The 26,381-nt window shown below is 40.0% G+C and overlaps 1 protein-coding gene across 3 annotated transcripts in view; it reads right to left on the reverse strand.

Annotated features, from left to right (window-relative positions):
• Positions 1-4,689: 4,689 nt before the first annotated feature.
• Positions 4,690-26,381, reverse strand: part of RUNDC3B (RUN domain containing 3B) — a 45,723-nt gene continuing 24,031 nt past the window's right edge. For 2 of the 3 annotated variants that reach the window (XM_056857406.1, XM_056857407.1), the window contains exons 9-11: positions 14,426-14,572; positions 9,987-10,108; positions 4,690-4,928 (exon numbers count right to left, since the gene is read on the reverse strand). In XM_056857406.1, the coding sequence (XP_056713384.1) occupies positions 4,783-4,928; positions 9,987-10,108; positions 14,426-14,572 (415 nt within the window). In that variant the 3' untranslated portion in view covers positions 4,690-4,782. The remainder of the gene's footprint in view (positions 4,929-9,986; positions 10,109-14,425; positions 14,573-26,381) is intronic. The other variant, XM_056857408.1, reaches the window with a different exon arrangement.

Here is a 26,381-nt window from a genome sequence, read left to right on the forward strand (position 1 = left end):
CTACTACTTTAAAACACTCTGAATTAGGATTTCATAATTAGTTGTAGTGGTCTCATACTAGCCATGCAGCAGTGCATTAGAATGAATGTGTTTTGGCTGTTAAAAAGCCTTGCCCTCATTACTGACTGCCTTTCTGATTCTAACATATGGCCAGTTCCAATGTTGCTGGAACGAGAAGTGGCCAAACTCTCATTAAACAGAGTTAATACAAAGTTTCAGGATTATCCACACTGAATAGCATTCACTTCATTTTTCATTAAAAATGTAACAACTTTCAAAGGGAAACATTTAGAAGTAATAAATACTTGGCCAGAATGGACAGAAAAACTGGTTTTATAAGCTTTGTACTTTAGAGATATGTTTAATATTAAACTCAACTTTTGCAACATAGCTTGCATGTGGATGATTGCATCTAGCTAAGCATTGAATATTAGAAAATACAGCACTTCAGGCTGGTAGCAAGTATCAGAGATATCATAAATCACTACTACAGAACAAGTGGACATTATACATTACTACTATATTATGGATTTTATAAAGTGAAAAAACTACAGCATTATTCTGCAAGTTGCCAGTGCAATATCTCCAAGTGCCTGTTTTATTGCAAAAAAAAAATTATGCCACATTAATTGGGTAATGTAAAGTAAATGTAAGATGAAAGTACAGCTCCTTTCTCTTCACTTTAAGTTATTACAAATTCCAGGTCTGATTCTAGATAATCATACCACTAACCTGGCCAGTATTAGCTTTGCAGCTCCATCATGATTTGGATGCTCTGAATTCATTGAACATTAGCTGTCATTTCTAGCAGTTCTACCAACTTCTGAGCATGAACACTTTCATAAAAATATACTCTAGAATTCAAGAAAAGCGAACCCTGAAAATGATGGATCATCAGTACATACAACAGTAAACTACAGTTAAATTCGTACGTTTGAAAATTTGTACAGGCACAAGCCAAAATGGGGCACTGCAGAATAGCAGTTTGCCTCTCTGTTAGTAGGAGATGCTTCCATGTTCATGTTGTACCCATTCTCTCTTCTGCCTCTGTATTTGAACATCTGTGTGGTGATACCCTTCTCTGTACTTTCAACTTATCTTTTTTCAATATTTTTATCAGGTTGTTGACTTACACTGCAATCCTACTCTAGACTAAACCTAGGATTGTACTGTTAAAGCCATAGTAGAACACAGGATTGAATCCAAAGGTTCCCTTCTCACCTAAGGGTTTTTCATTCAATATTCTAGCTTGAATGTTAAAAGTGAAATTAAAATCCAAAGAGTGCTTTTCCTTCCTGTGCAAAATCTCTTGTACAAGCGGAAACGGAACAGACTTGGTCTGTGTATATTCTTGCCAAAATATTTATGAATTCCCACTAGCAACTGCATTTCCTTCTGCTGACAATTTTCTGTATCTAACCTTAATTGACAAATTGGGAAAATGTGGTTTACATTCTATTTCTGCCAGGTGGATCTGTAACTGGTTGACAGATAGCACCCAAAGAGTGCTTTTTAATGGTTCCTCACACACTCCACTAATCACTCCTTTCTAAGTGGATCAGGGATCTGTCCTGGGCCCTGTGTTGTTCAACATCTTTATAAATGATTTGGATGAAGGAATAGAGGGGATGCTTATTAAATCTGCAGATGATACTAAATTGGGAGGGGTAGCAAATACGGTAGAAGACAGAGCCAGGATACAGAATGATCTTGACAGGCTGGAGAATTGAGCTAAAACTAATAAAATGCACTTCCACAAAGATAAATGTAAAGTTGTGCATTTAGGTAGCAAAAATCACATGCATGATTATAGACTGGGGGAGACTTATCTCAGCAGTAGTGTGCGCGAAAAGGACCTTGGGGTCTTAGTAGACCAAACACTGAACATGAGTCAGCAGTGTGATGCGGTAGCTAAAAAGACAAATGCGATCTTGGGCTATATCAACAGAGTAAAGTGTCCGGATCACATGAAGTGATGGAAGGCAACAAAGATGGTGAGGGGTCTGGAGACCAAGTCCTATGAGGAAAGGTTGAAGGAGCTGGGTATGTTTAGCCTGAAGAGGAGAAGTCTGAGAGGGGATATGGTAACCATCTTCAAGTACTTGAAGAACTGTCATATAGAGGATGGATGGTGCTGAGTTGTTTTCTGTTACTCCAGAAGGTCAGACCAGAACCAACAGGTTGGAATTAAATCAAGTGTTTCCATCTAGACATTAGGAAGAATTTTCTAACAGTTAAAGCAGTTCCTAAGGAACAGGCTTCCTTGAGAGGTGGTAAGCTCTCCTTCCCTGGAGGTTTTTAAGAGGTTAGATGGCCATCTGTCAGCAATGCTGATTCTATGACCTTAGGCAGATCATGAGAGGGAGGGCACCTTGGCCATAATCTGGGCATGGAGTATGGGTTACTGGGGGTGTGGGGGGAGGTACTTTGGAATTTCCTGCATTGTGCATGGGATTGGACTAGACCCTGGCAGTCCCTTCCAACTCTATGATTAATTATGCATTAGTAATTGTTACCTTTGCCAAACCCTTTTTTTCTTTTGACTTCTGCACTTTTGAGACTCAGACTAGAAAAATCTTGAGACATTTGCTACTATGAAGCAAGATGTATATAAGATTGTTGTTAAATCATAAACAAATGTGTATGGCATCTTCTGGAGGACATAACAAGAGGTTGCAAGAAAGGATAGTTTTTTAAGAGTAAGAATGCCATGAACTTATATGAAATCAAATTTCTCTAGTGAAAGCAGTCTAATAGAACTCACAGGATCCAATCCTCTCTTTCAGGGGATGTCAAAGCTATACTGACCATGAAGGCACTGACTATTATGGATCTGCCTCGCATTCCCCTTCCTTCAGAAGGCCTTTCCAACCATGGGGTCCAGCAGCTGTAGTGGGAGAGGGGCAAAACTGCCCTGTGCATCATCAGAGCTCCACTGATGGAAGAGAGAAGTAATTTTGCCCCATCCCCACTGTAGCCACTGGACCCATTGGTTCCTACAACCCCGGAAATAGAATTTCCTGGAGTTAGAATGGATTGTTGTGGGGAGCAGTACCTAGCAATCCTTGCGCCCCTGCCCATCCAACTGGGTGTTCATGAAAGGTATTCTGTTTACATAAAACATTTTCTTGATTACAGAAACATGCTACAGTAGTGATATTACAAAATGTTTAATGCACATGCAACATATTGATACAACAGGGCAACAAATATGCAATTTGTTTGTTTTTTAATTCAGAATGCTTGGCAAGATTTCAGAACCAAGACAGTAAACTTCTCATGCACAAATATTGACTTAACTGGCTTCACACGCACATTAAAGAGTTTTGTTGCTAGCTGTAAAAGATTTTCATCCTGGCTGCTTTCATAATTAATTTAATCAGTGTGACAACATCATGATTCTTGATAAACAAATGGCTGAAGGAAGCATTTAAATATTAACATACAAATCCACCAATATAACTCTATGCATTTCTGGAAACTAGCTGTATAGATTTCCAATTCCCCATGTTCTTGAGAGTATCTAGTTTACAAGAGCATGATCATGCAAGTAGCATATAGCCAATATATAGTTTCTGGCACGCCATTCAAGTGCAAGACTGCAGCGTCATTTTGTTTCAAAATTTAGCTCAGTACATAACGCAATCCAATAAACACCATACAGAAGATTTCATGAGAGGCACATCTCATTATTTTGTCAAAACAAAGTAATCCAACTGACAGCGCAAAAATAAGCTGCAATGAAAGATTTCAAATTACATTGCTGCATACTGACAAACAATGTGTGGATCTTCTTTGGCACAATAAAGCATTTTGCCACAGTCATCAAGGTCAGAGGCTCTATGTGTATATTAACTTTTTATAAATTTGCCTCTGTTTATAACCATAAGTAAAGAACGCATTAGTCAGTACAAAGGTTTGCTCTCCAAAAAAATCTGCAAAGCTTTGGTAAAGAAACCTATGGCTTGCATTGCTTACTTTGTTTAAACTACGTCATGTTTACTGGATTGGTGGAAAATCTTTAATATGGAACCAAATGCAAGAATAGTTTTCTTCAGAACTATTCAGCGAGAACATTTACATGGAAATCTGCTGACATTGGCTTTCAGGAGGGTAAAACTCTTGAAGGAGGCAGCATAGCTTTATAGGGGGAACTTGCAGAGAGAAGTATAAATTAATTTAAATGCTACCTCCACATTCTTGCCTTTTTGCAAGTCATCCATTGTGTCAGTATACCAGCTGTCTGAATAGCTGACGAAGAGAGGCTGCTGGTTTTACTGGCCCAATTAAAACAGCGTTATAATACAGTTCAAATTCAAACCAAGATCTAATGGGTATCATTCTAAGTAATTAATTTTTAAATGGAGTCTTAATAGTATGCAATTTAAATGTTTTGCTGTTTACAGTAAATTGGAAAGATCACTTACCTGAAAAAATTTACATCATCCTAGCAAATACCGAAATTAGTGCAGTACAGTATTCTGCTCTGAAGATAAGCAAATCATGAAGAAAAGACAGATTCAGTCAGCTTTTTTTCCTTAGGAGTCATTTACAAACTTAACTGTGCATTCAATGGTTGATTTGAAAATAATATTGTAAGAAGTAAAGTCCCTTGGAGTATCCTGTTTCAGGACAACAGTAAGTCACTGGGTTTCAGACGTTGACAAGGATAGGTTAACTTTTTTAAAAAAACTGGCCTGACCTTTTAAGAGTCTTGATGGCAGGTTAGTTATGGAATGCCAAATTATTACAAACACAAAAGTCTTCTCTGGGTAAATTGGTTCAAGAAGGAGTAAGTCCAGGACTTGTCATCTCTGTTGTAGGACTTGCAAGGTATTCACTTGATTTCAAACTTGTGAGGGATTTGTAACTTGCTACTGAAGTTAGAGAACCACAGAGACCAAGTAATGAGGGAGTATCTTCTTTCCCTGTTTAAGAAAAGATAACACTTTTCAGTTATGTTTTCATACTAGTGATTGGTAGGGGGTACTAACCAATTAAGTATACAGCCTCAGTATCCTCCCCCACCCTTCTTCTCTACTGCTAGTGACAACAGTAACTTGGTTGAAACATCTTGAGGCAGACAGAGGTATCCTTCAATACCCTATGCACAACCCTTTTTTGAAGTCATCACCAGAGTTTTATAGGACAACATATAGGATCTGGTAGACTGTCCCTGGCCCTTGCATGCATTGTAGTGATTACTTTTTCAGCCATTCTGGAGTAAAAGAGAGAAATCCATAGGCTTTCATTATATGGTTGGCAGGTACAGGAATGTGGAATTGAAAAAGTAAAGTTGAACAGAAAGTGACTATACTTCAGTGCCCCTAAAAAGTTTACTCCAAACAAAACAAAAATTGAGTAGTCAAGGGATAAGAGGACAGGCCTTCATTGATTAAAAACTGGTTAGGTGACAGGAAGCAGAGTGCAAGAATAAATAGACAGTTCTCACAATGGAGTGAAGCAAGCAGTGGGGTCCCACAAGGACTGGTATCAAGATGTGAGCTATTTAATTTGTTCATAAATCAGGTGGAATTGGGGCTGAGAAGTGCAGTGTCCTGGCTTGCAGATGATGCCAAATTATTCAGGATGATGAAAACCAAGGTGGGTTGTGCAGAGCTCTAGAAGGATCTCTCTAGATTGGCTGAGTGGGCCACAACGTGGACATTAAAGTTCAGTGCACATAGGTGTAAGATGATGCACACTGTAACAAAAATTCCTAACTTTAAATATATGCCGATGGGGCCTGAACTAGACAAGTCTGAGAAGGAGAATGATACTGGGGGTGTAGTGGATAGCCTGATGAAAATGTTGACTGTGTGGCAGTGGTGAAAGTGGTAAACTCCATGCTGGTGATTATTAGGAAGAGAACTGAAATTAAAACAGCTAATATTGTAACGCTCTTGTATGCTTCTATGGTAAAGCCTCATTTGAAAAACTACAGTTCTGGTCACTCTGGCTTTAAAAAAGACTGCAGAGCTAGGGAAAGTGCAGAAGAAGGCAACAGAGATGATTAAGGGACTGAAGCACTTTTTCTGTAAGAATCTGGAGTGTTTCAATTTCGAAAAAAGACTTAAGTGGGAGACATGACAGGTTTATAAAATTATGCACTTGTGGAAAGAACTTTTTCTCCTTCCACAACAGAACTAATTGAAAAACTCACCTTCTCAATGAAGATGCAATGGAAAAAAGGAAATGGTACTTTACTCAACAAGTAATTAAATTGTAGCATCCATAGCCAATGGACTAGTGTTGGAGAAGAGGATAGATGGCTTTAAGAGAAAATAGGTCAGTCAGTGACTAACACCCATAATAACAAAATTGAGCATCCACATCTAGAGACAGTAAACTTCTGAAAACCAGGGCTAGGAGTATGAATACTGTCCATTTCTGGAAATTAATTATTTGTGGTTGCTTCTATTGCTTTGTGTTGGATTACATCCATTTACAAGGCCCATCTGAGTCATTTAGATACCTTGCATCTTCACAAATCGCCAGAAGATGGAGCAGTTTCACTTTCTGACAAGTACTGCTCAAAATCTTACAACAAAGACAGTTACCATATGGAACAAGAAATGCTAGATGTTCAAGATAGATTCAGAAAAGGAGGAGGCACCAGCAATCATACTGCAAAGGTACCCTGGTTATAAAAGAAAAATTCAGATGAAAATCAGCTTGTGTTTCATGGCTGTGGATCATGAAAAGCTAGGCTTGGTTTTAAAAGAAATGTGTGTGCCACAACATCTGGTTGTTTTGATGTGCAACCTGCACTCTGGACAAGAGACTACTGTTAGGACAGAATATGGAGAAACAGAATAGTTTCCAGTTGGCGAAGGTGTCAGATAAAGGTGTATTTTGTCTTCCTCTCTCTTCGATCTATATGCAGAACATATCATAAAGAAGGCTGGATTAGATTTAGATTAAAGTGGAGTGAAAATTAACAATCTGAGATATGCAGGTGATACCACATTACTGGCAGAAAATAGTGAAGACTTGAAATAACTACTGATGAAGGTTAAAGCAGATAGTGACAAAGTAGGATTAAACTGAAGATCAATAAGACAAAAGTAATTACTGGGGAATTGCCCAACTTCAAAGTTGACGTTGTAGAAATTGAAATGGTTAAAGATTTTCTATTCCTTGGCTCCATCATCAACCAAAAATTAGTCTGCAGCCAAGAAATGACAGGAGACTGAGAATGGGAAGGGCACTCATGAAGGAGCTAGAAAAGATCCTTAAGTGTAAGGATGTGTCGCTGGGCGAACAAGATAATTCATACTGTAGTATTCCCCATTACTTTGTATGGGTATGAAAGTTAGACAATGAAGAAAGCTGACAGGAAAGAAGTTGATTCTTTGGAAAAATGGTGCTGGAGGAGAGTTTTATGGATACCGTGGACCGCTAAAAAGACAAGTGGGTTCTACATTAAATCAAGCCTGAACTGTCCCTAGAAGTGAAAATGACTAAACTGAGGCTACTGTACTTTGGTCATATTATGAGAAGACAATACTACCTGGAAACGACAATAATGCCAGGAAAATTTGAAGGCATCAGGAAAAGAGTAAGACCCAACATGAGATGGATTGACTCTATAAAGGAAGCCAAGCCCCTCAGTTTGCAACACCTGAGCAAGGCTGTTAACAATAGTACATTTTGGAAGTCATTAATTCACGGGATCACATTAAGTCAGAAACTATTTTACAGTACTTAACACACACTCTGCATTGTACCAATAAGCTGACTTTCTCTTCCTCCTCCTCATCCTAAAGGAAACTTTTTTTTTAATTGACACGGTATCTCAGGAGCAGGAGATATAAGAACACATTTTTAGATTGGACAGTCCAGGCAGAGAATAAGAGGAAGAAGATCTAACATTCTTTGGTGGGGGAGGGGAGAATAAACCAAAAGTGCAACTACTGGTTCCTGGTTGGTACCAGAAAATTATTTGTTCTGTGTCCTGTAGAGAGTCTCATCCCTTGCACAAACTCCAGCATATGGTAACTTAACAAATTTGTCCACAAATTATTTTCAGCTGTCAAATTATACCCCACACGTGGGAAGATGCTGGATGGCCTCAATCATCTCTACAGGACCTAGGCCACCTACTTGATCAGCAGTTTTGTACAGCAGTATTCTACACAGGAGAAAAATCTTCAGCAGCTGTGAGATCCAACACAAGAACTGGTCCTCACTGATGCCACTCAATGGCATATAGGAGATATGCTTGTATGGTGCTTTCACATCTCTTCATTGACTTGGATTTTGTTTTCTTTTGAGCAATGGAAGATCAGGAAGCTCTCTCCAATCAGACCAGAAGATCTCTTGCACAAATTATTACACTGCATGAATTAAATACTGTTCTGCAATTCTACATAGTTTCACAATGTCTGGCAGTACTGGAACCCCAAAATGTATTCTCTAGTGCAGATCCACAATTACTGCAGGATTACTGCATAACTATGTATCTTATTAAAAGATGTTTGCTGAATACTGGAAAGAAATTTAGTTGAGAGAGACCCTTCCTCTAGTTTTCAACTGACATCAACTGCCTGGATCCAGCACCCTTTTTGAAATTGTGCTTTTATTTGATCTTAGTGGCAAGGAAGATTCTGAGGACTAGGGAGGACAACACTGAAATCACATCTGCCCATAAGATTGTGAGTCTCCTCATTGCTAAGGTTGTGTAGTGGTCAGAGTGTTGGTCTAGGATCTGTAAGAATGAGGTTTGAATCTCCACTGTGCCATGGAATCTCACTGGGTAACCTTTGGCCAGCCATACACGCTCAGCCCAACCTACCTCACAGGGTTATCATGAGAATAAAATGGTGGAGAGGAGAATGATACTAGCTGCTCTGGGTCCCCATTGGAGAAAAAGGTGGAGTATAAATAAAGTGAACAGATTCATTTCATTTGATGGATTTTGTAATCTGTCTTGAAGGCCATGTATGGTAGAAATGTGGGTTAAAACCTTTGAAATATTTCAGCCATTCTAAAGGATTAAAAGACCTGAAAAGATCATGAGATGGATGAGGGCCAACAAACTGAAGCTTACTCCAGACAAGACTTGATGGGCTGTTGGTCAATGACAAAGCTGCTCAAAGATGGTGGAGTCAGTCTCTCCTGGAAAGCGTTGTATTCCTCCTGAAGAAATGGGTTTATAGCTTGGAGAATTCTACTGGATCCTGACCTGCAGTTGTAGGTACAGGTCTCCTCTGCGGCAAGTAGCACCTTTAATCAACTTTGGCTGATATACCAGCTACAGCCATTGCTCGAAGTGCATAATCTAGCCAGCTATTCATGTTCAGCTCTCATCCACGTTAGAGAACTGTAATGGACTTTAACGGGATCTGCCTTTGGAACTTGTCCTGAAACTTTACTTGATCCAAAATGCAGCTGTCAGGCTATCATCAGGGAATACATATAGGGATCGTAACCCCTTGTGCTGAAAAGATCGGCACTGACTTCCCATCTGCTTCCAGGCACAATTCCAAGGGCTGGTTCTTACGTTTAAGGCCCTAAACCACTTGGATAAGGGGTACCTGAAAGACCGCCGCTGACTACTGCACAATTTAAGATCTTCTTTCCAAGACCTCACCTACAAAAGTAAGGTGAGAAATAAACAGAGCCAGGGCTTTTTCGGGGTATACACCTTGCCTCTGGAATGCCCCCCCCCCCCAAGGCTCACATGGCACCTACCATATTTTGCTTTAGGCATCAGGTCAAAAGCTTTCTTTTTACCCTAGGCTTTAAGTGAGGAATTCTATCTTTTAAAAGTGTTTTTATGGACATCTTCTAGTCTGAGAATAATTTAAATAATTTATGCTACTAAATGGTGTTTTACACTATTTTAATGCTTTGGCTTTTCTGCTATTGGATTTGATTTTATTGTATTATTATATATTGTGAGGTACCTTGAGCAGGCCTCTGAAGAGGCAGTATATAAGTTTTCTAAGTAAATAAAGTAACTTTTAAGGTAGTTACTTTACCTTCACTAAGTAAATTTAATCCATCCTGTTTTCCATCACCATCTTGGGAATGACTAGGATCCAGAGATGTCTGAGAAAGGCTAACATCTGCAGACAGCTGGTCCAGGCTGTGCAAACTCTTTCTGTAAAATCAATGATAACCAGTTTGATTCAGCATCTTCAGTGATTGTATGATATAAAGGACAATGCTTATTTAACATATATTTCCTCTTTGTTAGAGGAATTACTGAAGAAAAAAAGATGCTCCAGAAAAACACAAAGTGCAAAGTTAGAAATAAATTTTAAAATGATTTTCCTTAAAGACGAGTTGTAATAATGTAGTATAAATGTAGTAGTTCTATTACGTAGTATGCATGAGAAATTGCAGATTGTAGACAACAGTACAAATCCAGAAGTTAAGCTTCTAGCATAGCCAAGGACTCAAAAGTACTTTGTCCCACTGATTCAAAGGTTTTAACATCCAATGGAAATACCTCACTGATAAGGAATTCTGGTATTTATTAAGGTAATAGTCTATTGCAGGGATCCCCAATATGATGCCAATGGGTGCCATAACACCCGTCAACACCTTTCCTGGTGCCCACCAGATGTTTTTTGAAAGTCAGTGGGGCCAGGTGGGGGGCTTTTGCCAGTAAGGCTTCTGATTGGCCATTGGAGATTTAATTGGCTGTGCAGATATTTGCAAGTGCTGCTTTGGCAGCTACTGCCACCACAGTACAGGGATCTTCACTGTATGAGTGAAAGTAAACTGCAGCAGCCACTTTGTGGCTGGCTTCACCCCCTGTGGCAGCACCCACCACACTGTGCCAGAATTCCAAAGGTTCCCACAGGCTCAAAAAAATTGGGGATCCCAGGTCTATTTTTTTAATCCTTGCTGACTTATCCAATGTGTTATTAAAGGCATATGAAAACTATGAAGTACCACCACAGTGACTTGTGAACACAGTGAGACCTACATATATGCAACGATTTCACAGGAGCACAGGAATAGATACAGAATGTAGTACTGGGAGCAGAATGGAGCTTCCTGAGAATTTCAGCACTTTTTAAAAAGCAAGTATCTAACCTGTATGGCTGCAAAGAAACATTTGAAAGGATGTGTGGCAATGCCTGCTAAAATCTCAGAAGCCAAAAGAAGTAGCTGAGTGAAATTTACAGCAGCAGAGGCAAAGTATTAGTGTAAATACCATGACTATCAAATCCAGAATTAATTTTGCAAAACAGCAAAAGCTTTGGAATTTCTCAAAGTAAAAAATGAACAAATCAGTATCCTTTATGCCAACTGGAAAACTAAAATTTTCTAAGCACAGAACTAATTTTAGTGTTTAGTACAAAAAGAACCCAGCACAGAATTAACCAAATGAGTCAACATTGTTATTTAATTTCCAAGTCTTTTTTCCACTGATAATTTCAAAGGATATTCAAAGTCTATGAATTTTAAATGTTTTTTTTTCATCTTTTGCAAGCACTATGCAGGTATATCCGGTTTTGTCAACCTCCATAGGAACTCCTCCACAAACCCACCCACCTAATGCCATGCGTGTGCACACACACAAACACCATACTCAGAGCTATGCTAATCATTTGGGACTAGTGCTGGAATCCCTAGGATATACTCTGACATTTCTCATTGGATCTTGGCACCCTGAGTCAGGGTGGATTTCTGCTACTCAGCAATGCCAACAGGAATCCCCTGCTACTCTCTGATGACTGATCCAGCCCTTCCTTCTCTCCACTGTTCATCTCTTTACTGGAATTTTGTGTAGCAAGATTACACTAGGAAGTGAAAGCCCCCAACAATCCCATCAGCAGCTATGGCAAAAATGTCAATTTCCAAACCTCTAAGACACCTGGTAGAAAGACTAGCAGGTAATAATATCCACAGAGTTTCTAACAAAGATTTTAATATCAGCATGGTGCTACTATTTAAAAATAATTCTGACATAGCCAAGTAAATAGTAAAAGAAAGTCTTTAATGAAATAATACAGAACTGGGTAAGTTGGTTAAAGAAGAATATGCACATGCAGTGAAGGGGTGAGAGAGCAAGAAATCATGCAAAAAAGGCAAGGATGTCAAAAATACTCTATAGTGATGAATTATAAGATACAAGCAGGGTACCTGCAAGGACTAGTGTGGGGCATCTCATTTCCCCTCTTGCACTATTTCCTCTTTTCCTTCCCTGAAAGCCCCCATAGCATTTCCCCTTTTCCTGCTTCTTTCTCTCCTTCCCACCCACCCGCCAACTCACCTTTTATCTGCCCCCCTTCAGCTATATTTATTTATATCCTGCCTTTCTCTACAATGGGGAACCAAAGTAGCTGGCATCATGCAACTTAGGTGGTAGCAAGTCACCCAATTGTTGCTGCAAGGCCTGGCCTCAATGAGTCCTCGTTAAAAGGCCAAAACAGCCCAACCATTGGCCCTGTCTCTTCTCCCTATCTTTTATTGAAAAATTCAGGCTTGAAGGCTAGCATTACAGTGGAAATTGCCTAGCAATGGCCAGCAGGGGCATTTGATACAGGCACTATTTTTATCATTTGGAGGGGTTAACCCGCCCCCCCCCCCAATGATTGCTTGTTTTTTAATTTCAGATTTTCCTGCAAACCTGGGACTTCTCTCAAGTCTATAGACAGATCTGTCCTGTCTGTCCACAGACCCCAACTCTGGATTTAACTATCTGCAGATGGGCCCACGTTGAGAATTAGATATATTGACAATGTGGCTTTTAAGAGATTACATTAAAAAGTGAGATTCAAAGCTATCCCAGCTATTGTGAACTATTCTTACTATGAGCAGCATTATACAGGGAACGATTTCCCCAAGTTACTGCCTCCCTCTTTCCTGCCAGCACTATCAGATACCCAAACCATGGCTAAAATTATAACTTCTTGCTGCACAAGACTGCATTTCTGCCCTAACAGGTTCTGCACACAATTGCTAACACAAGACCAATTATAAGGTTTCACTGCAGGTTCTTAGTTATCCTTTGAAACAAATCAAAATGCATCTTGAGAGCACCGATTTTCACAATGGTAAGTATCACTGATGGTCTGAATTTCAAAATTAAAAACATAAATTTGTTGACTCGTGTATTGCAACTGCGGCACAGACACTAACATGAAGTAAACCTTTCTGCAGTTTAAAAAAACACCCCTTTAATTGCCAACGTTTGTAGCTGAAGACTTCTGCTTAATAAATCATCATTCCAAAGTTAAATTATTGCCCAAAATATGACAAGTGGGATGTTTGAGCCAACTGTGAAATACCTTAAATGTGCTGAAATGTTACTTTGAGAACAACTGGTTTAGCCTTGAGATGGAAAACTGCTTTAACTCAAAAACATAATTCATTTGTCATAACAATCCATGATTTATTGTTCCATATACAAGCCTGAGAAATCTTCAGGCTTGCTCACATGCTTCCTCCTCTCCTTATGCACAGTGGGAAAATTAAATGCTTCTGCAGCAAGTGATGGTTTGTTTTGCCTGAATTATAAACTATGGTTTGTTCTCTGCTCTCCAGATCAGTGTGATCTGAACCATACAACAACCCATGGTTTGTCACAGAAATCTATGAGAGAGAGATGTGAGGAAGCATAAGCGCTTCAGAAATCCAAGGCTTGTCCCTGTAAGACCAATGCTTGACAATCAGAAATGGTGCCAACTCAGTGAACCACAGTTTAGGCACTGGGCAACAGGATCATGAACCCCTACCTTCTCCTATCATCCCATCCCCTCCGTCATGGTACAGCATTACATTGGACCAATGGTCACTCATTAATGGTATGGTAACCCTTAGAATCAAACTTAATATTTAACAAAGTTAATATGCTCTAAACGGTAGTTAACAATGATCAAACATGATGACAAACCATAGTGGAAGAGAGGGAGAGGAATTTACATTTGAGAAAAAAAGAAATGCGAGAGCCCAAAACTATAGCTTGTCCTGCACACACCTTAACACCTAAATCTCATATACATATATAAATTAATTGCTAAAATCTAGATACTATCTATATTAAGTTATCCACAGGCCTTCCTCACTTGGATATTTGACCTTTGTCAAAGTCTGTTTAATAGGACCCCACCTCAAACTCATTAAAGAATTAAACTGTATTGAAAAATTATTTTCACTTTCAAATGGAGAGGACAATACAACTTAGTGTTATTTGCAAAAGTTACCATGAATGTACATGAGGTTCTTTGAACATACAGGAACTCCTATTTAAAGTCTTACTATTGTTATTACTATTACATAGATATGTTTTGAGATAAGGATGTTAGTATAAATTTAACACAAGCAGTTCTAAAATACACACTAATATTTAGTTATCCGTGAATCCCCCACAAAATCCCTTAACGTTTTGGTTGACAATATGGAGGGAAGGAAAATGAGATTCCTGTAATTTTAGGAGCACTGCACAAATATATCAACTTACTCATCCCATTGCTTATTTTGTTTTCGATAAAGTAGCGTATCCAAGGCAACAGCATTAACATCCAGAGCTCCTGGGGAAGGCCACTGATTGGTGAGATGGGTAGTTAATTCTTGTCTTGATCTTAAATCATTATTCTTTAGCACAGTTCTGTGAACACACAGTGAATTTCATGCCATTAGAAGTAACTTCTTAAAATCACAGAAAGAAAGTAGGACTGTACTTGGAAGATTTGCAAGCTAACATACTGTTTTTCAAGCATTGTTTCCCCTAGGAGAGACTTTTCAATCAGAATTTAAACACTTTAAGAATAAGACTAAGAGTCAAATTGAACTACACTGTGAGAACTTTCCATTATGCTACATGACACCAGCAGGTCAATTTCAAACAAAGCAGAAATAAAAGAACAGCATTAAATACTACTTCTAAGACAGCTAATATTTATCATGCTTGATTCTCAGCTAGCTAACAGGCAAAGTTCTAAGTGCCTAATTCACAAGTCTATACAATTGCGGTGGTGTTTTTACAGAGGAGGAAACCATGGTACTAAAGCAATTGATCTGCCTATACAAGCAGTCAGTGGGACAGCTCAGGACAGATCTCTTTCAAGCACAAGAGTGGCTCTCTATAGAAGAACAGAAATTACAGAACTGCTTTTGCTGCACTGCAACCTACATACTAATCATTTATTTTTATTTAATTCTGGAAAACTCCAACTAGGCAGAGTACTTAAAATGCAACTTGGTATCAATTCTTTTCTACATCAAAACTAAAACTTCTAATGGAATGTTTCATGTACTTATGGCAAACTTAAATTAGTTTGAGCTCTCAGTGTTTTGCTTCAAAGACCACATTATGTAAGCATCTTCCAAACAGACTGATAATGCTATATTGAACAATTTACTCCTAACTGGGGGAAAAAATACTACCTTCAGTGTGTGCGTGTGTGTCCAGGACAGGAAGAAAGCTCCAAAAGAATAGACACAAAGTAAAGGTCTCATGATTAAAGCCCACTTTGTGTTGGGTCACCATCTCTCTCAGCCAGTTAAATTTTAAAGTATTGTTTTTCTAACATAAAAAGTGAGGTATGCTTCACAATAGGAAAAGTCTTCCAAATGGGAAAAAGAGACAGGGAATGTTTTTAACTTAACTATACAATCATGGGTTGATTACTTACCAGTACTATGAATTCTCCTATTGGGTAATCTCCTTCACATATCCCCTCTCTATGGAGTGAGCTGTCAGCACCTTGACGACCCAAATCTGTTGAAATGTCAAATGTCATGTATGTGAGCCCATGCAACGATGTGTGTGGTGTGTTCACTGCCCTCTAACTACATGTTAGCAGTGTCAGAACTCCCATATTTGAAAAATTCCCAACACATTGAGGAAATCGGAGATTGAATACGGATTTATGGAGGAGATGACGATAGCAGAATTCTAGTTACTGATATGCAACCTAGTTTTCCGTTGCTCACTGTTTGCATCACAGTGGGCTGCCCTAGGGGAGACCTACAACTACCTTCAAGAACCGAATTTTCTTTAGAAGTGTTTGAAATGTCAGATGAAACATTTTGCCTACAAACAGTAAACCTTTGCATGCTCACTCAATATGGTTAATGTTGAAAGTAGATCCAAAGTATGCCAACTTTCGTTACATACACAATTAAAAAGTAAAACCAAGGCTGTCTTGTCCAGTAATTATGGTAAATTAGCCTAAGTACCATTGCCAATTACAGCTGCTGGGAATAGTCATTGTGCTTATCTTCCATATATTTGACCTTCCCACAGAAGTAGCAGAGACTGTCCTCATGCATTTCATAGAATTTTGGCCTCACTGTTTACAAATTTTTCCTCTATACATATGTGTGTGTGTTGTGTTCACTTACACCACATACCCATATGTAAAATGAGGACATGCCATAAATCTTATGAAGTAGACTGTAGTATACAAAAATCTGATACCACAACAAATATGTTTCTGTGTATCCAACAATCTGTAGACCTCACAAAAAAGGGCCTTTTCTGCTTCCACTGCAGCCACTGGTTTGTTCTTGGGATCAGTGGACCGTCAGAATAGCAAAGGGGGCAAAGTGGGAATCTGCAGTGGGAGGGAAGAAATTGGTAGAAATTGCCACCCCTCTTTCAAAGTACCTTTAAGTCTTGAGTGCCTTAAGTCTTGAACTGTGTGGCTGCATACAAGCTGTTTGACTTTAAGGTATCACAGAGTTGTTTTTTATTTCTACATTTCAAAATAATTTTATAGTAATTTAAAACAAAATACATAAGATTTGGTCTCATGATTTAAAGACTATCCCGTTACCCAGAATCAACAGTCTCAAAAGATTTTCATACCCTAGTAAAATTCCAAAAATGATTCTTACAACCCTTCTTCCCTGCTCTTTTCTCTTTTCAAGTGACATATACCGGTAGGTGGTAGAAGGAAACAGGAAAATGGTATCCTCATACTAGGTCTGCCAGCAGAAACAGTTGTTTCATAGCATGGATCATGGGAATAATTTTCCACACAGTATTGTACCAGATGACTAAGTTCTTCTATATGCACTGGCCATTATGTATTAGTAAAACCAAAACCTGTATTACCCCATTTTGATCCTACCTTCTCTCTATTTGGACCTGACTGGTATAAGGTTCTCTCATCCTCACAACAACCCTGTGAGGTATGTTAGGGTGAGTGAGTGACCAGACCACCCCAGATAGCATTATGGCAAAGGGGAAATCTGAACCCCAGTTAGAGTCCAAAACTAACCATTAGACCATACTAGCTTTCAAGGGTACATGAGATATTACAGATGAAATAAATCCTCTTAATACAGTTAAAACGTATGCAGAGACCAGTCCACGAAAGGACAACTATTTAATATTTAAGCCAAAATACTTAAACAATTCAAAACAGAAAAAAATCATTAGTGCTCGTGATATCCTCCTGCCAGAATATGTTGTTTAATGTAGAGTTTAATGCACTTAGGAATCACTAAGCACTCAGGAAAATAAAATGGAGCCTTAATTAGCTATGGACCACCAGAGACCCCACATGCCTACTACATGCTTAGGGACATTAGATGAGCATTTTTCTCAGTAAGCAGTAAGGGAGAAAATAGGAGAGATGTACTCCTGCGTCTGAAGGATTATAAATATTATATATATTTATACACACACACACACATAAATGCCTGATTGTGAAGGATTTTTTTATATATATATATATATATATATATATATATATATATATATATATATATATATATATATATATATATACACACACACACACACACACACACACACACACACACACACAAATGCCTGATTGTGCCTCCTCAAATAAACTTTACATAAGCAAAATATTGTCGAAGGCTTTCACGGTCAGAGTTCATTGGTTCTTGTAGGTTATCCGGGCTGTGTAACCGTGGTCTTGGAATTTTCTTTCCTGACGTTTCGCCAGCAACTGTGGCAGGCATCTTCAGAGTAGTAACACTGAAGGACAGTGTCTCTCAGTGTCAAGGGTGTAGGAAGAGTAATATATAGTCAGAAAGGGGTTGGGTTTGAGCTGAGTATTGTCCTGCAAAAGTATTGTCCTGTAAGTATCAAGATAATGTGCTAATGAGGGTATGGTATGTTAATATGGAACCATTGTATCCTGAAGTGATCTGTTAATGTGTGTAATCCAAAACTAATCTGTATGGCTATTGTTGAATGTTGTCTTTGTCTGGAGGTTTTTCAGGGCAGGAAGCCAAGCCTTATTCATTCTTAAACTCTCCTCTTTTCTGTTAAAGTTGTGCTGATGTTTATGAATTTCAATGGCTTCTCTGTGCAATCTGACAAAATAGTTGGTAGAATTGTCCAGTCTTTCAGTGTCTTGGAATAAGACCCTGTGTCCTGTTTGTGTCAGTCCATGTTCAGCCACTGCTGATTTCTCAGGTTGGCCAAGTCTGCAGTATCTTTCATGTTCTTTTATCCTTGTTTGTATGCTGCGTTTTGTGGTCCCGATGTAAACTTCTCCACAGCTGCAAGGTATACGATATACTCCTGCAGAGGTGAGGGGGTCTCTTTTGTCTTTTGCTGATCGTAGCATTTGTTGTATTTTCTTGGTGGGTTTAAACACTGTTTGTAGGTTATGTTTTTTCAAAAGTTTCTCCATCCTATCAGTGACTCCTTTAATAAATGGCAAGAATACCTTTCCTATGGGAGACTGTTTTTCTTGAGTTTTCTGATTTTTGTTTGGTTCAATGGCCCTTCTGATTTCATTCTTGGAGTAGCCGTTTGCTAGCAGTGCGTGATTTAGATGGTTAGTTTCTTCCTTGAGAAACTGTGGTTCACAGATCCGTCTTGCACGGTCCATTAATGTTTTGATTATTCCTCTTTTCTGTCGGGGGTGGTGGTTGGAGTTTTTGTGTAAGTAGCGATCTGTGTGAGTTGGTTTCCGGTAGACCTTGTGACCTAACTGAAGGTTTGATTTACGGATGACAAGGGTATCAAGAAATGGGAGTTTACCCTCAATTTCCTTTTCCATGGTAAACTGAATGTTTGGATGGATATTATTAAGATGGTTTAGAAAGTCCATTAATTTTTCTTCACCATGGCTCCAAATGGTAAATGTATCATCTACGAACCTGAACCAGACTGTAGGTTTGTAAGGTGCTGATTCTAATGCTGTCTTTTCAAAATATTCCATGTAAACGTTTGCTATTACTGGACTGAGTGGACTTCCCATAGCTACTCCATCAATCTGTTCATAAAATTCTTGATCCCATAGGAAATAACTTGTTGTCAACTTGTTCAATTTTATGAACAGATTGATGGAGTAGCTATGGGAAGTCCACTCAGTCCAGTAATAGCAAACGTTTACATGGAATATTTTGAAAAGACAGCATTAGAATCAGCACCTTACAAACCTACAGTCTGGTTCAGGTTCGTAGATGATACATTTACCATTTGGAGCCATGGTGAAGAAAAATTAATGGACTTTCTAAACCATCTTAATAATATCCATCCAAACATTCAGTTTACCATGGAAAAGGAAATTGAGGGTAAACTCCCATTTCTTGATACCCTTGTCATCCGTAAATCAAACCTTCAGTTAGGTCACAAGGTCTACCGGAAACCAACTCACACAGATCGCTACTTACACAAAAACTCCAACCACCACCCCCGACAGAAAAGAGGAATAATCAAAACATTAATGGACCGTGCAAGACGGATCTGTGAACCACAGTTTCTCAAGGAAGAAACTAACCATCTAAATCACGCACTGCTAGCAAACGGCTACTCCAAGAATGAAATCAGAAGGGCCATTGAACCAAACAAAAATCAGAAAACTCAAGAAAAACAGTCTCCCATAGGAAAGGTATTCTTGCCATTTATTAAAGGAGTCACTGATAGGATGGAGAAACTTTTGAAAAAACATAACCTACAAACAGTGTTTAAACCCACCAAGAAAATACAACAAATGCTACGATCAGCAAAAGACAAAAGAGACCCCCTCACCTCTGCAGGAGTATATCGTATACCTTGCAGCTGTGGAGAAGTTTACATCGGGACCACAAAACGCAGCATACAAACAAGGATAAAAGAACATGAAAGATACTGCAGACTTGGCCAACCTGAGAAATCAGCAGTGGCTGAACATGGACTGACACAAACAGGACACAGGGTCTTATTCCAAGACACTGAAAGACTGGACAATTCTACCAACTATTTTGTCAGATTGCACAGAGAAGCCATTGAAATTCATAAACATCAGCACAACTTTAACAGAAAAGAGGAGAGTTTAAGAATGAATAAGGCTTGGCTTCCTGCCCTGAAAAACCTCCAGACAAAGACAACATTCAACAATAGCCATACAGATTAGTTTTGGATTACACACATTAACAGATCACTTCAGGATACAATGGTTCCATATTAACATACCATACCCTCATTAGCACATTATCTTGATACTTACAGGACAATACTTTTGCAGGACAATACTCAGCTCAAACCCAACCCCTTTCTGACTATATATTACTCTTCCTACACCCTTGACACTGAGAGACACTGTCCTTCAGTGTTACTACTCTGAAGATGCCTGCCACAGTTGCTGGCGAAACGTCAGGAAAGAAAATTCCAAGACCACGGTTACACAGCCCGGATAACCTACAAGAACCAATTTACATAAGCAAACTTCTACCACCTGCTGACTGACCTCCTTGATGCAGGTGAGGTGTGAAAAAGCTGCCTCAAAGAATTTAATGCCAGTGTACAAGGCCATTAGCCAAGCACACACTTTCACAGATGCTCAATGTGTGTGCTCTTCCATTCCCACCTCCCCCATATTAGCAATTTAGCAAACTGATATCGCTAGGCAGTGTTTAAGCAAAAAATACTTCCCCAGTAGGCCTCCACAAGAAAAACAAGGTGACGATAACCTCATTGGGAACAGATTTATACACTTACATTGGACCTAGTTAATGAAAAGCCAAGCAGGAGAATAGTGATAGCATCAGCAGCAATTCCACTAAGCCTACCAACACACTTTGAACAGCAAAGAGCAGCAACAAATAGAAGCATAGCAAAAGAGAAATATCAAGCGTGCATAACCAGGAATGAAATGTGTACATCACTCTTCATGGCAAACAAATGGGAATCTGAGACATCTAAAGAAGTTCAGTCTATTAACTTAACCAGGAGTTTAGCTGGCTCCATTATGAAAAGCAACCCCCCCCCAAAAAAAACCCACAGTGGTTTACAGTGAATATGGAGTTTGTAAATGGTTCAGCTGCTTGCAATGTAGATGGTGTGAGAAAGTAACAGCAAGCATAAAATCAATATAATAGCTTCAATCTTTGGAGCAGCATTAACTATCACAATTAAACAAGCATACAGACCCAGCCATACTCACTGCAGGAAAAAATTACATATAACCTTTTCTAAATGTCACTATACTGTAATCTTCCCAGTTCCCAGAACAGTTTGACCACTGTTCTCTTCTCAAAAGTCATCACTATCATTCACTAATGGAGCCTGTATTATTGCTGTAATTGTTTTCATTGTTATTCTACAGCAGGGCTGGGGAACCTTTTTTCCGCCAAGGGCCATTTGGATATTTATAACATCATTCACGGGCCATACAAAATTATCGACTTAAACACTCGCCCACCTGGTGGCACAGGATGGTCTGTTGCACCAGTTGGGCATAGCAGTCCAGCCGCACGCCGATCGTTCGATGTTCTGCATGATCGGGGCCGCATTCTACAGCCAGCTCCTGCTACCTCTGCCTTCAGGGATGGAATGAGGACACACTAAGAACTCTCCCCCCCGGCCCCAGCACATTCTGACCCTGCCCCCTTTAACGCCTCCATTGTCGCCACTTCCGCCCCAAGCCTTCTTGTAGTACAGAGGGAATACGTTTCTCCATGGCCCAGGTGGGAAAGGGGTAATAGTTTCTTGGGCGGTCCTAGCAACTCCATAACTACCGTATATACTCGGGTATAAGCCGACCCGAGTATAAGCCGACCCCCCAAATTAGAGGCCAGAAAAGGGAATTTCTTATTGACCCGCGTATAAGCCGAGGGGCAATAAGAAATTTCCTTTACCCGCAATGCTGCGCTCTAAAATGGCGGCTGCCATTTTAGAGCGCAGGGCCCCTGCCCCAGGTCGCCCTCCCGCCGCCTCCAAGGCCCTCCCGACCCACCCCGACCCCAGTGCCATCCAAGGGGGGGAGGGGGAAAAGCCCCTGAACCCACTACTTACCTGGAGAGGCGGCGAAGCGGCGGCGGCGCGTCCTTCCTGGGCCGGCAGGAGGCCCCTCCAGGCCGCTGCCGGCCGGAGGAAGGCGCCCAGGCGCGTGGGTGGTAGCGGCGCGACGGGCAGGGGCCTCCCATGGCCCCTCCCGGCAGGGGAAAATGGCGGCGGGGGCCTGGGGGGGCCAGGGCAGCTTCCCTGCGACTGCAGAGAGGCTGCCCAGGGCCCCTCCCGGTGGGGGAAAATGGCGGCGGGGGCCGGGGGGGCAGGGCAGTCTCTCTGCGGCTGCAGAGAGGCTGCCCAAGACCCCTCCCGGCGGGAGAAAATGGCGGTGGCTCGGCAGCGGTGGTAAGTTCCCCCTCCCTCCTCCCTCCTTCCCCCTTCTACCGTATTGACCCGTGTATAAGCCGAGGCCGGCTTTTTCAGCCCTTTTTTTGGGCTGAAAAACTCGGCTTATACACGAGTATATACGGTAACAACTCTTCTGCAAGGGGGGAAAAAGTTCCTTTACTCGGCAAAACAAACTCACATCCACTCCATAACTAATTACTCTTCTGCAAGGGGAGGGAAAGTTCCTTTACTCGGCAAAACAAACTTACATCCACCTTGAATAGAGGCTATTCCTGTCCGCGGGAGGGGGCGGATCACCATTCTTAGATCCTTCTGAGCTAGAGATCTGCCAGGTCCCACAAAGGGCCAGACCAAATGATTTCCCCACCCCTGTTATACAGTAGAGAATGAGAGACTGGAGGGGGGACTCTTAGTACACATGAAGATGCTTTATACTGAATCAGACCATTGGTTCATCAAGGTCAATGTTGTCTACTCAGACTGGTAGTGGCTCTCCAGGGTGTCAAGTTGAAATCTTTCACATCACCTTCTACTGGCCGTGGCCCCTACTGGTCGTGAACTGCAATAATAAACAACAGAACACATCACCTTCTACCTGATCCTTTTAACCGGAGATGCCAGGGATTGAACCTGAGATCTTCCACACTCCAAGCACATGCTCTATTACTGAGCCACTGGCCCTGCAAAGTATGTGGTATATCATTTATATAAGGGATACAAGAAAAAGACAGACAAAGTCCTTAGAAAGGAATATGTGCTGTAAATCTTATATTTATGGAGAATATAGGCTGGAGGGAAGCAATTCATAGCGGATTCTTGTACAGAGTTGATTTCAATGGGCATAGATTAGAATAAGAACATAAGAAAGGCCCTGCTGGATCAGACCAAGGCCCATCAAGTCCAGCAGTCTGTTCACAAAGTGGCCAACCAGGTGCCTCTAGGAAGCCACAAACAAGACGACTGCAGCAGCACCATCCTGACTGTGTTCCACAGCACCCAATATAATAGGCATGCTCCTCTGATACTAGAGAGAATAGGTATGCAGCATGACTAGTATCCATTCTAACTAATAGCCATGAATACCCCTTTCCTCCATGAATATGTCCACTCCCCTCTTAAAGCCCTCCAAGCTGGCAGCCATCACCACATCCTGGGGCAGGGAGTTCCACAATTTAACTATGTGTTGTGTGAAAAAATATTTCCTTTTATCTGTTTTAAATCTCTCACCCTCCAGCTTCAGCAGATGACCCCGCGTTCTAGTATTATGGGAGAAGTTTTCCTCCCTGTCCTATTATGGAAGTTTTTCTCCCTGTCCACTCTCTCCAAACCATGCATAATTTTATAGACCTCTATCATGTCTCCCCTTAGCCTCCTCCTTTCTGAGCTAAACAGCCCTAAGCGTCTTAACCACTCCCCATAGGACAGTTGCTCTAGTCCCCTAATCATTTTGGTTGCTCTTTTCTGCACCTTCTCAAGCTCTGTAATATCCTTTTTTAGGTGTGGTGACCAGAACTGTACACAGTATTCCAAGTGTGGTCTTACCATAGATTTAACATTGCATAGGGTTGTTCTGTCAGCCTCCCTTTAAAAAACTTCCATGAGAAGACAGCTTTAGAGAACAGATGCTCAAGGAAACAGTAGTGAGTCAAAAGTTGAAAACGTTAGAAAGCTAAATCACAAGATAGGGTGCCCTTTTCATGTTTTCCGATAGATATACACATAAGATAAAACATTCTAAGCACCAATTACAGAGAGAAACTTTAACACTTGGTTCCCTGCTATTTTAAAGAAATAAGATGTATTGCATTAGATACTGTTAAAAGTGTATTTATCTATTAGCATGTAATAGATCGTTCTACAGTTACTGTTGATTTTGCATGTTGAACACTTTATGTAAAGAAGCACGTATTTAGCAATAATAGAAGCATTTGTTGAATTTGATTCTGCTGATTACTTCACCAATTGAGACTATGGTGACAGACACAACAATTGGAAATACATTTCATGCAAGTCAAAGGGGCTGACTTCTCACAAACACACTTTGGACATGGTTGCATAGGACATTCCTATGCTAAAGAACAACAGCAGAACACGTGCCCAGCAAATTCCTGGCAATACATACATTCAGCAGCATTAGGTTCTGGGCTTTTTTCTTCTTAGCATTAGACCTTGTAAAGAGTGGCCTTATCAAGTAATGACTCATGTAATCACATTTAATTTTAAATTCCATCATGTTTTAAATCTCTTCATCACACTGACTCATATCCATATTTCATTTTAAAGCCTCAGGCAGGGAGAAATGGAAGCCAGAACCAATCCAAATGTCATGGCATTTAGTGGCCCACTGTGGAGAACAAAGTGGTAAGCCGGGGAGGGTTTTTAAAAATAAAATAAAAATCAGGACATTTACAGTTAATAAGCACTGGATTTTAAACAACCATGTTGTAGTCAAGATTAATATCAAAATAGTTTTCATGATAATTGCTTCCATCTAATTTGTCCAACCTCATTCAATCATTCAGTCTCATCATGAAACACAGAAGTACCAGTTGAGCATTTTTCTAATTACTGACAGCAAGCTGCAAGTGTTGCTAAGCATCTGTTTCAGTTCTCCTCCATACATGAGATTCTCAGGCATTTCAAATGCAGTTATCGCTACCCAAAGGAGTTTGGCAATGACTGTTAGCATTAGATACAGCTGTTCCCAGCAATTGTTCACTAAAGTTCAAACTTTCCAGCCACAGGTTATTTTCTCAAGAAAAACCTGCATTTCCAAAGCCTTTAGTCCAAAACACCCAACCACTTACTAGGATGGTAACTAATGGTTTTTCTTACATGATCAGTACACATATCTTGCTAACACAAGCAATTTGCCAATATATACTGGATATGTTACCTTATCTAGCGGAATCGAACTCTCTTGTTCAATAACTATCAGACGTTATCAGCATGGTTTCTTTTGCTTTCTGAGTCAGAATCACTTCTGCCCTTTAGAGCCTTGTCCTCTTCTTTCAGAAAGTATACTAAATGCAAAGCATTTTGCTTCAAAATGGCTTTAACATATTTATAGCTAACCAGATTATTCATATTAATGATGAGTCACAAGAATTTAAATAATGCCAATAAAGAGTTAATATTTATAATATCAATTCCTAGGGGGCTGGAAAAACTGCACCAATATGAAGTTTGGGCTGAGAGGGAAGGAAGATACAACCCTGTTGTGCTCATATTACCTGTGAAGAAGTAGGGATATGGAATCAGAAATTACCTCAAATCCAAATCAAATACCTTTCATTCTTTAGAACACCAAATCTAATTCATAAAAATTATAGCAGGTGATATCCAGCTATAATTAGGGATATGGAATCAGAAATTAACTCAAATCCAAATAAAATACCTTTCATTCTATAGAACACCAAATGCAAGTCATAAAAATTATAGCTGGTGATATCCAGAAATGACCGTTATTCTGGTGTCTTGCTTGCCTGCTTTTCACAGTTGCACAAAGTATGGGGCAGCAAGGGAAAAATGATTCATGAGACAATTTAAGCAACAGGGCATATTTCAACAAGACAAGCTAGCAGATGTTTCAACTGAAGAGGGTGCATTTTGACTTTCCATAAATCATTACACTGTCTAAGTGGTTTCAGGAAGGCTTTGTTTACTCTATATAAACAGAACAGGTCCTGGTCACTTGCTATTTTGTCCTCTGATTTAGGGCTGCACCTGCCAACTAAGCACCGAAGCAAACATTTTGTTTATACCGTCTGAGTGTGAGTGTTGCAGATCGGGGAGAGAAGGAATCACAGCAAAGGCTACAGTCTCCCACACCCTGAGACCTGCAGGGGAGGCTGAAAAACATTTT

Source organism: Euleptes europaea, chromosome 11 (genome assembly GCF_029931775.1).
Source record: "Euleptes europaea isolate rEulEur1 chromosome 11, rEulEur1.hap1, whole genome shotgun sequence".
In the NCBI taxonomy this organism is placed as follows: Eukaryota; Metazoa; Chordata; class Lepidosauria; order Squamata; family Sphaerodactylidae; genus Euleptes; species Euleptes europaea.